General features: G+C 49.7%; 1 protein-coding gene across 2 annotated transcripts; it reads left to right on the top strand.

Moving 5' to 3' along the window:
- The first annotated feature begins 4,803 nt into the window (after window positions 1-4,803).
- CCR5 (C-C motif chemokine receptor 5) lies at window positions 4,804-10,636 on the top strand. 2 transcript variants are annotated; one of them, XM_070577144.1, is made up of 4 exons: window positions 4,804-4,948; window positions 5,368-5,521; window positions 5,609-5,661; window positions 7,257-10,636. In XM_070577144.1, the coding sequence occupies exon 4, from the start codon at window positions 7,268-7,270 to the stop codon at window positions 8,324-8,326; it is 1,059 nt and encodes a 352-aa protein (XP_070433245.1). In that variant the 5' UTR covers window positions 4,804-4,948; window positions 5,368-5,521; window positions 5,609-5,661; window positions 7,257-7,267; the 3' UTR covers window positions 8,327-10,636. The 2 variants fall into 2 exon arrangements, with proteins under 2 accessions (XP_070433245.1, XP_008542057.1); XM_008543835.2 differs by lacking the exons at window positions 4,804-4,948; window positions 5,368-5,521 and having other exon boundaries at window positions 5,532-5,661.
- The last annotated feature ends 425 nt before the right edge of the window (window positions 10,637-11,061 follow it).

Raw genomic sequence — 11,061 nt, 5'->3', positions numbered from 1 at the left:
TTTGTAAATCACAGTGCACTGTGCAGAGCACAGAAATAGAGGCATAAGTGACATTTTTTGAGAGCCCAGAGGAGAGAGTGACTAACTCAGTGATAATAATTGTACAGGAGGATTTTGTTGCCAATAAAGAAACTGCCACTTAAAAGTTGCCGACCGGGGGTCGGCCCCGTGGCCAAGAAGTTAAGATCGTGCACTCTGCTTCGGTGGCCCAGGGTTTCACTGGTTAGGATCCTGAGCGCGGACATGGCCCAGCTCATCAGGCCACGCTGAGGCGGCGTCCCACATACCACAACTAGAAGGACCCACAACTAAAATATACAACTATGTACCAGGAGGACTTGGGGAGAAAAAGCATAAAGAAAAAAAAGAGAAGATTGGCAATAGTTGTTAGCTCAGGTGCTAATCTTTAATAAAAAAAAAGTTGCCAACAATCTCCATTTCTAGCAGTGGAAACCTCGAGTCTCCTTTAACCAGGGGAGAACCTTTGAGTGGGCTGTGTGAGGGAAGCAGAGCTCAGGAAAGGTCACCATTCCAAGGTCTGGGTCTCTCAAGACTCTTGGTGGAGTTGGGGGCTTGACGTAGTCCGCCCCATGCCGTCCTCCTTGATCTGCGGTGCTCAAAGCAGCTGGCCGGGTTGGAGCATTTCTCCGAGAGGCCCTGCAGCTTCCTGGGAGGCACCCATCAAGATGCCATCTTTCCACTTTTGCTTTTGCTCATTATTCACATCTCCCTGACAAACTGAGATGGCCTCCGGTGATCAGCCAGCGGCAAAGTCTACCAAGCGCCTCCAAGAGGAAACGCACGGGCAGAGAAGTGTAAACCCGGCTGATGAGCCACCTCTGTGCAGCTGCCCAGGAATCGAGGGGCGGGCTGGCCCTGGGTGTGGTGAGTGACTGAGGTTGGAAATTTCCTCAGACTCACCACTTTGGCACCATGTTTGTACCCTGACCCAGGGGTGCTCTCACATCCTCGGGACGTCCTTGCTGCCTCAGTGCCACACCCTGTCTCCACCATCACCTCTCCCATGTCCTCTTCCTCTGCTCAGCTGGTCTGCTGCCTAGTGGATGCCCCACCCAGGAAGGAGGTGCTGGCCTCCCCTTCTTGCAAGTCCCCATTCCTCACATGATTGTCTCAGAGCCCCTCCCATGGCTTTGTGGAGAGGAACCCTCCTCCTCCCCGTCAATCCCACCCACTTCTACAGCCCTCTCCCCCGCAAGCTTGTCTCCTTCTGTGGGACACGGTGGGAGGAGTTGACCTGGTGATGGGGGCACAGGGCTGATTCTGTCACTCTTTGTCAGCCCTGGAGGCGGTGGGTGAGCCCAGGTGTCAGTGGTTTTAAAACTGGCGGGTACTTGACACCTGTTGCCGTCAGCCTCAGGCCGTAGTTGCCAGTTCTGGGACAAGAAAAGTCCCACATGATATCCTGTTATCACAGAGCTGAATCGAGAGCTACAGGTGTGATCCGACCCCTGAAGATCCCAGTGGCCTGTGATAGACCTTAATCGGTGCATTCGGCTTCTGTCACTGCACCTAAGATTGCGTTGGCCCAGGTCTGGGCCCTGATCCGAAAGCAATACCCAAAATGCACACAGCAGACGCCCCCACTGAGTGAGTGGGTTTCCACCGCGTCTGAACACATCTAACAAAGGGCAGAGGCAGCAGCCTGCAGGCCTCTACTTGGTTCGACGACGTGCATAGGGCATGGGGGATGTACTCGTGGGCTGGGAAAAGGGGAGGCTCTAGAGGACAGAGACAGCGGGAAGGGAGAGGACAGCACAGTGACCTCCCCACCCCGCTCCCCATGAAGCGTCTGAGGCAGAAGGCGAAGGACTGCTGGGAGTCACAGCACCCAGCATCATTGCTGAGGCACACAGGTGACAAAATGCGACCCCCCGGGGGTGGAGTCTTCCTATTTTGCGAGGATCACGGGGATCTCTGGTTCTCCTGGTGAAGGTGGCTTTGGGGCCACTGGGAGCATCCTCCTGGGCCGGGATACGAGCACTGACAGCAACATGCAAAACACAGTGTCCACATTAGTGCACCACAGAGAGAGCCCGACTGTCATCGCAGAGCTCTGTCACATCCAGTCACGGCATTCTGTTCACCAAAGGAAGCCAGACATGAAAGGGGACAGCATCTGTGATGGCATTTATATGAAGTTAAAGAGCGGGCACATCCAATCCATGACGACAGAGGTCAGAGTGGCCCTTGCCTCTGGGGGAGGCTTCTGGGTGATCATCTCGAGCTGGGTGGTGGTTCCCTGGGTGCATGCATGGCAAACCTCTCCACGCTGACACGAAGGATTAGTGGCCTGTGCTGCATGTGAGTGACACCTCAGTAAAAGTAACAAAGAACTATACTCACAAAGAGTTTTTTAACAACATGAGAAAATGTCTATACTGCAATCTTGAGCAAAAAAGAAAAGAGCATCATACAGAACTGGTGCTGTGAGGGGACAGTTAAGCAAAAAGTATGCACAGCAAAAGGTCTGGATTGAAACATCAAGTGTCAAGAGGGGTTGTTCTGAGATTGTGAAAATGTGCCTAATTTTGTTCCTACTTTCTATTTCTCTGTTTTTCCTCATCTCACACAATGAGAATCCTACGTTTCTGTGGCCCATCGCACTGTTGACTGACACAGACCCAGAGCCCACTCGAGCCCCGGCTGTGTTCATGGCAGCCGCTGTGTGGCAGTTTCAGCTCGTCGGGCTCACGCAGTGGGCCCTTGGCACCCAAGGAGAAGGCTGACGTTCTCCCATGCTGGGGGAGATGCTCTGAGTCGACGGTCCAGGGACGGCGTGGGCAAGGAGAGTGAATGACCCTTGGAACTTGGGTGCAGTGTCTAGGTTTGGAGCAGTTGTCTAAAGGCTGGCCAGTGCCCAGAAAGGAGGACTGGCACCAGACACTCTCCAATATGGATACCAAGTCTAGAGTGACAAGCCAGTCTAAGGCTCATGTCTCCTGGGGAGCCTGAATGCCGTATATATATGTGAATGAGACTCTGCAAACTGGAAGGGCCAAGGTAGAAAGAGAAGCAGAGAAACAAAGTCACAGCATGAGAAACCCCTAGTTTGCAGTCACTGTTGTTTAAGCCAGAACAATGTTCCATTGATGAAATGCTGAAGAAGTTCCCATGGGTCCTCACTTCCTCGTGCATCCTTGGGATGAATCCCGGTCCGAGAGGTGACCTCACCTCACCTCTGGACCCAGAAACCTGAAAGGAGGTAACGCACCCTGCTAAACTGGGCTTCCTTGTTTCAGCCTGTGAATCCTCACCCTGTTTCCCACCCAACGTGTATTTTCCAAACCAACCTGGCCATGGAGTCGTTTAGTAATTAAGGGGGGAGCTGCTTTGGGACCCCCAGGGCTAGCACATCACTTGACAGATGAGGAAATGAAAGCTCAGAGAAAGGAAGTATCTTACCCAGGGCACACCACAGTCAGCAGCAGGGTCTGGGTGACTCTGAGGCTGCTCCATTACTCCACGCCGCCCTCTGCAGGTGGGCACGCCTTCATGAGCTCCACTACCCCTGTGACGGAGACCCAGAACACAGGGCAAAGCCTTGGCTCCTGTGGTCAAAGTAAGACCCGGCCACTGTCACAGACAGAAATGTAACATTTCTCCAGCAGCATCTGACAGTTCCACCCACGTGCATCGCCAGGGCACACAGAATGCTCTTCAGAGAAACAAACTGAATTTAGCTGACCTATTTTCTATGAATGTGCATGTGGATCTCTGTGTGGCCCATATTTCACTGCTTCAGTAGCTCGCAGAGGGCCGGGATCTGCAAAGACCCTACCCTTGTTGTATCATTTGATCTTGACCGCAGACCTATCGAGTAGGTTTGTGTTTTGGGGTTTTTGCCCCCATTTTACAGATAAGAAAACTGAGGCTTGAGAGTTTCAGTAACTCGTTCAGAGTCAAGAAGGAAACAGTGAAACCGGGGTTTAAACCCCACAGCACGTCTGCAGAGTCCAGTTCTTCATCACCGCCTCTCGAATTGCCCATGCAGGATGAACTGGAACATCTTTTGCACGATTCACTGTCCTGGTTTTGATTGCTGGTCGTTGGGCGCTGTTGTAACACAAACCATCACCCTATATGGGCTGGTTCTTGATCGCTGGGCTACTTCTGCCTTTCCTGGCTTCCCCGACACTCATTTCCTCCTGGTCTCTGAGCACCAACCATTAGCTTCACCCTTCCACCCTCTAGTTCGCTGACACTAATCTGCTCTAGACGGGGACCCCAGCGAACCAATTTTGTTAGAATTTTATAAAATAAACTCTCTCTAAGAAAACATCGCGGAATGAGTAACTAAGACTTTGAGGTTTATTGAGAGCATATTCTGTGCTAAATCCTGGACGGGGCTGCCTCACAGAATCCTCCCAACAGACCCGGGGAGCAGCTGGAGTGTGCAGCCCAGCGCACAGATGGGAAAGCTGAGGGTCGGGCAGGCCTCAAGCTCGGGCGTCTGCCTGAAGAGGTCGCTTGCTCAGCCCGAGGGGGAGGCTGCCTCCACAGGCTTAGGGTCTCCTTTGCCATCCCTTAGCTCAGAAGCCAACGCTTCTTACCTCATAATGAGGAAACAGACACCCCCAGAGGGCGTGCTTGTGGCTCAGGAGCGGCTCTCCCCTGTGTTCTCAGCTCTGTTGTCAACAGTTGAGGTTTGTAGATAAGGAACCAACCACGAAGAAAGCTCGATGTGACTGCCTATACAGTAGTCTGCTCGTATGATCCTGAACCTGACCCTGTCCCTCTGTCAATTTTTGCCCATTTCCTGTTGAAAATTTCTCATACTCCAGATAGACTGTGTGCGTGGCGGGAGGAGGTCCGCTGCCTCTCCATCTGGCCCAGCACAGGCGCTCACAGGTGCTGCTGGCGTGGAGGGCTGCAAGACAGTGACGAGGCAGAGGGAACATTCATAACGACACCCCCCACCGCCCCTCAGGTACCTGACGCGGAGAAAGCTGGGCGACGTGTTTAGCTGCAAGGTGAACCTGTAGTTAAAACCCTTTAGACAATGTTATTTTAGTTTACAGAGAAAAACAGTATTGAGTGGTGAGCGAGTGTGTGAGTCGAGGTGGGCGGGGGGGATGGGAGGAGAGTGGATAAAGGGGAGCGTGGGGTTGGTGTGAGGCACTCCTGTCCCACTTTGAAGTTGGTTCCAGCTGGTTTTCCTGGAGGACAAATAGGAACAGAATCAGAATCTCTCACCCTTTTCGCCTCACCACCGATAAGCCCTGAGGTCTTGTAGACATCATCTGCTTCCTGGACAGCAGTTTCTTTCAGGAAATGAGGGCTTTGGACTAGATGGTGTGAATGTCCTTCTAGTTCTAACATCCTTCAGTTCTTTCTGTTTTCTAACAGACTGCGCAGTGGACGAGCAGAGAACCAAAAGAAGACGGCGCACTCGGGGGAGACGGCAAGTACACTCTCAGACGGAGGTCTAGTCTCCAGCCTATTTTTAGCTCAATAGGAAAAAAAAAAAAGAAGAAGAACTGTTCTCTGATTTTTTTGCCTGGTAATATACTTGTTCATTAAACTCCACCCCCTTTCAAAGAAGCTGCATTTCCTACTTTCACACTGTCTATATGTTTGATTCACACAGCTCAGCAGAGCAGAGCAGCTGAGACATCTGTGCCCTGACGAGAAGGCCTCCTGGTAAGTCACCTCCCAGCCCCTTTGCCACTAGTCAGCTCAGCTCCTGGCTGAGTAACAGCCTGTAGAGGAAACCCAGAGAAGACATTAAACCATACCAGCTGCTCGTAGAACTATCCTAAAATACCATCTTTGAGACAAGGAAAGACTTAGGATTTAGAAAGAGTTTCAGACCATGATAACATCAAAGATATAAAACATGATTATGAATGAAAGTTTTTAAAGGGAGAATTTTTTCTTTTAAACCCTCGCCTTTCAAAAGAGAGATTTTCAGAGAGATGATGGTTGGCCAAACTCTTGGAAGAGGTTATCTTCTGGTGAGGAGCACGACAGCCTCCGCAGGGGATGCCCTTGAACGTGGGGCCAACCAGAAGTTGTGTTAAGTCTGGTTCTTTTGTTTCGTTTTGTTTTTCCCCAGAAAAAAGGGAAGCCTAAATATTCTCCAAATTAATATCAAATTGCAATATGATATAAAGTTTTCCTTTAATATATCAGTTCTGCAACACATGGAGTGTATGATTCCTTTGCTGGCTCAGAATTTAAAGGTGAAATTTTCTGTGTGCTTCTCCCAGCTGCCTAACGTGAGGCACAGGGAGCTTGAGACGTACAAAGATAATTAGAGGCAATTCTGAGCCGAGCAGTGGAGCTGAAGTAGACCAGGCAAGCCAGCAGGCTGCGAAGGGGCCAAGCTAACCCGGAACGTATGGTGGTGAATGAAATATTTTCCACTTGGCCATTTCTCATGTATGTGTGGGAGCTCTTAGTTTTAGCAGCTCAGGAACTACAAACACAAACTTCAGAGACAATGTGAGACAGGCAGTCTGGCGTTTACAAAGTGGCTTCTGGCTCCTATGACCTTGTGAGGGGCATGTGGGCATGATCCCCTTTCATTCTGACCACAATGAGGTGCCAGGCTAACAGTCCCACTCCTTAGTCCTCTCACCAAGGAGGAAGGGTGGCATGGTGGATAAAAGTGCAGGCTGCCTGCATTCAAAATCACTTGCTTCCTAGCTGCGTGTCTTTGGGCAAGTTACTCATCCTCTCTGTGCTTCAAGGTCCTTATGTGCAAAATGGGGACAGTAACATGACCTGCCTCCTAGAGTCAGCTTGAGGTTTAATGACTGAATGGATGTGAAGCTTAGAACACTGGTTGGCATGCAGAGCGCCCTTGGGAACTGGTCATGATGACTGGCACACTCGTGGGGATGCTCTGAGGAAGCTAACTCCAGGGACCAGCAGCTTCAGCACGGACTATAAGACGGTGTTGGACGGCGCCTGACTCAGTTTCTTGAAATTCTTATCAAAGCCCCATTCACTCCCTGTGGTGACAGAACACCAGATTTTATTTGGAGAGATGATGCTTTCGTGAATTTCCCCAACAGAGCTGGGCTGTCCGTCTAGTGAGCAGAAAAGCTGGCAGCAAACCTTCCCTTTACTAAAAAAGTTCATTGTTGGCCAAAAAAAGGGAGCTCAGTTAAATGTAGAAATCTATGTTCCAACTTTAAAAACCTAGTACTGTATAAGATGGCTTGCATCCATGGTGGGGTACTAAACACATTCCAGGACCTTATAAGAGATCACTGTTTCTTTACTCACAGGGTTGAGCAAGATGGATTATCAGACGACAAGTCCGTTCTATGACATCGATTACGGTATGTCAGAGCCCTGCCAGAAAACCGACGTGAGACAAATCGCAGCCAGGCTCCTGCCCCCGCTCTACTCGCTGGTGTTCATCTCTGGTTTTGTGGGCAACTTGTTAGTCGCCCTCGTCCTGATAAAGTGCAAAAAGCTGAAGAGCATGACTGACATCTACCTGCTCAACTTGGCCATCTCTGACTTGCTTTTCCTTCTCACCCTCCCATTCTGGGCTCACTACGCAGCTCACCAGTGGGAGCTTGGAAATACAATGTGTCGACTTCTGACTGGGCTCTATTTTATAGGCTTCTTCTCTGGAATCTTCTTCATCATCCTCCTGACAATCGACAGGTACCTGGCTATCGTCCATGCCGTGTTTGCTTTAAAAGCCAGGACGGTCACCTTTGGGCTGATGACAAGTGGGGTCACTTGGGCGGTGGCTGTGTTTGTCTCTCTCCCAGGAATCATCTTTACCAAATCCCAAAAAGAGGGTACTCGTTTTACATGCAGCCCTCATTACCCACCCAGTCAGTACCATTTCTGGAGGAATTTCCAGGCATTAAAGATGACCATCTTGGGCCTGGTCCTGCCACTGCTGGTCATGATCATCTGCTACTCCGGAATCCTGAAAACCCTGCTTCGGTGTCGCAACGAGAAGAAGAGGCACAAGGCCGTGAGGCTCATTTTCGTGATCATGATAATGTACTTTCTTTTCTGGGCTCCCTACAACATCGTCCTTCTCCTGAGCACCTTCCAGAAATCCTTTGGCCTGGATCAATGCAGTAGCTCTAATAGGCTGGACCAAGCCATGCAGGTGACAGAGACGCTTGGGATGACGCACTGCTGCATCAACCCCGTCATCTACGCCTTCGTCGGGGAGAAGTTCAGAAACTACCTCTTGGGGTATTTCCGAAAGCACATCGTCAGACGCTTTTGCAAAAGCTGTCCCGTCTTCCAGGGAGAGGCTCCCAAGCGAGTAAACTCCATTTATACCGGATCTACCGGCGAACAGGAAATCTCTGTTGGCTTGTGACTTAGAGTGGTGTTTATACACAGCCTGGGGCTGGGAGCAGTTCTTTTAAAAAGGAACCTACTATCATAGAGGGTCTAAGATCCATCCATCTATTTGGCGTCTCTTTTAAGTATATTAGATACTTTAAGCCCATCAATTCCAGAAAGCCAAATCCATGTGTTGATGAAATAGCAGCCTTCTCATGTCCCCTCCATGTGCATCAATTTATTGGGAAACTCTCCCTTCACTGCAAAAGTTCATTACAGGAAAGAAAAACTCCTCAGAGAATTGCTGATTCTTGGGTTTGCTTACCTGAGCAGGAATAACCAAATGAATTGTATAGCTTCTTACCTGTGCAAGGCAATGTACGGTTTGCAAATGTACTTAAAATAGGTCCTTGTCTTGCTGTGAGGAAAAAGGACATGAATGTGATCCACTAAGAAAAAACATCTTGGGGCCGGCCCGGTGGCATAGTGGTTAAGTTTGTGTGCTCTGCTTTGGCGGCCCAGGGTTCAAGGGTTCAGACCCCGGGCGTAGACCTACCCACTGCTTATCAAGCCATACTGTGGTGCTGTCCCACATACAAAGTAGAGGAGGAGTGACGTGGATGTTAGCTCAGGGACCATCTTCTTCAAGCAAAAAAAGGAAGATTGGCAACAGATGTTAGCTCAGAGCCAATCTTCCTCACAAAAAAAAAAGAGAAGAAAAGAAATGACATCTTCCATGTATGAGCTCTTCTCCAAGGGGATTTCCCCTCCAAGTTGTGGTTACTAAGTTCCACAGATGTTCAGGACTAGGTAAGCCCTGTGGCCTGCTGAAGCTTCTTCAAAGAGAAGGGATTTGAGGTGGATCAGCTGTCGGTGGAGGAGAGGGAACTGAGCTCCAGGGTGCAGGGACTGCACAGGCAAAGGCTGGCTGTCGGGAGACATGGGGGCGTCCCTGGGGAGGAAGGCCAAGGCTGAGAAAGTGAGGAACTGAGACTGCTTTGCTCATCAAAACCTGAGGGAAGAGCAGGGAGCCCTGGCCGGGGTTGCCCAAGTCTCATTCCATGGGCAGGGCGTGACCTGGGAAGGAGACCAGCAGCAATCAGACCGAGCGAGGAGGCCCCCGCGTAGGAGGCCCCCGCGTAGGCTGAGGCACCAGGGAGGAGAAGGAGGGGTGTATTTTCACAGCATTTAGGATGAGAGTCAGCACAGCTTGGGGCGGATTTGGCTTGGAGGTGAAGGGCAGAGGGGAGTCAGAGAGAGCCCCCAGGCTTCTAGCGTGCAGAGTGGAGATGGCCTAAAAGAGACGTCAAGCACGCAAGGAGCAGGAGGTTTAGGTCAAACACAGGAGGGGTTGGTGGAAGAGGAAGGGTCGGTTTTGTGAGCTTGAACACAGCCTCACGCAGGCAGACTCTGGGCTGTCTCTCCCTGACTGCTCCTGCCCTCAGAGCCATCCTTCTTCCCACCCCAGCTCGGAGAATGAGGCATCTCCAGGGGGCTTTGAAACGCTCGGCTTGTGAACCATGAGCCAGAGGTCAAGGGACACCGTTAGGACAGATGCGAGATCTAGGTGAGGCCTGATGACATAGTGAATGAAAATCCAGAGCTTTATAAGCACTGAGTAAAGAGGCCCCAAAGAGCGGAGGGAAGCCCAAATGACTCAGATTCTGCCTGCTCGGGACACACCACTGTTTAAGTATGTCTTCATATGTAACTATCAGTAGGCAAAGGGGGCGAGGGACACACTCATCGGGGAGCAGGCCGCCTCGAGCTTTATAAGCTACAAAAGGCCAGTTGACTACCCTCCGTGTTTCAGGCTGAGTGTGGGGCTTTCAACACACCTCGCAGATGCCTTCTCCAGACAAATCGTACCCAACACTATGGGATTTACTAATTTCAAACGGAGAGTGATGACTTTATTTTGCATTTGCTACTTGTGTTATTTCGTACTTGCCTGAGATTGTTTTGAATGTTGGGGTAGCTCAGAGCATCGTAGTAAAGATGAAGTGAGGAAACATAAAAGAGTGAGGCTCCTCAGGAGAGCAAGGTGTCACAATAATAAGAGGTGCTACTGATTTCTCTCAAGCTCTGAAACATGCAACTGGAGGGCTGTGGCTGTCAACAGGAAGTGACTGGAAGAGCCTTTTCTTTGGCTCTTAAGGTTGCTGAGAGTACACAAGGGGCATATGACCCCAGCTCTGGGGCAATTCAAGGGCATTCTGATATCTTTGGGTGGATGCATATATATATATATATATATACATTTATATGATATTCTGATGTACAAAGAAAGTTACAAATTGCTTCGAAGAAATATGTATCTAATAAAAACCAACATCTCAAATGATGGTTTGTATTCTTGTTCTTGCAGTCAGGTGTACGTTTAGAGAATAGCACATAAAATGGTGAGAGCATTTTGTAAGCAGCTGTTTTGGAAAATTTCACACACATACACACACACATATTGAAAATTGTATTTCTTTTAAAATATTTTTAAAAGTTGACCCTCTCGCTGGCTCAACTTGCCAGAATAATTCATATTTAAAAATGCTGCCTCTAAAGAGGCAGTCTCTGAGCACCTGACCCTGAAAACTTTTAAATTTCAAATTTAATTCTAGTCCTCAAGCAAAAGAATCAACATATTTAGAAAAAGAAGAAAATTGATGTGTGTCCAAGCATATGTCGTGCATCTACGTTTGAAAATGAAGAAGGCAGGTAATGTCAAGGCCTGGTCATTGGTCTGCAGTCCTGAGTTGCACACACGTGAAGCAT

The sequence above is a fragment of the Equus przewalskii genome, chromosome 15 (assembly GCF_037783145.1).
Source record: "Equus przewalskii isolate Varuska chromosome 15, EquPr2, whole genome shotgun sequence".
NCBI lineage: Eukaryota > Metazoa > Chordata > Mammalia > Perissodactyla > Equidae > Equus > Equus przewalskii.
The sequence above is the reverse complement of the archived record's forward strand: the minus strand, read 5'-3'. Positions and strand labels throughout refer to the sequence as shown.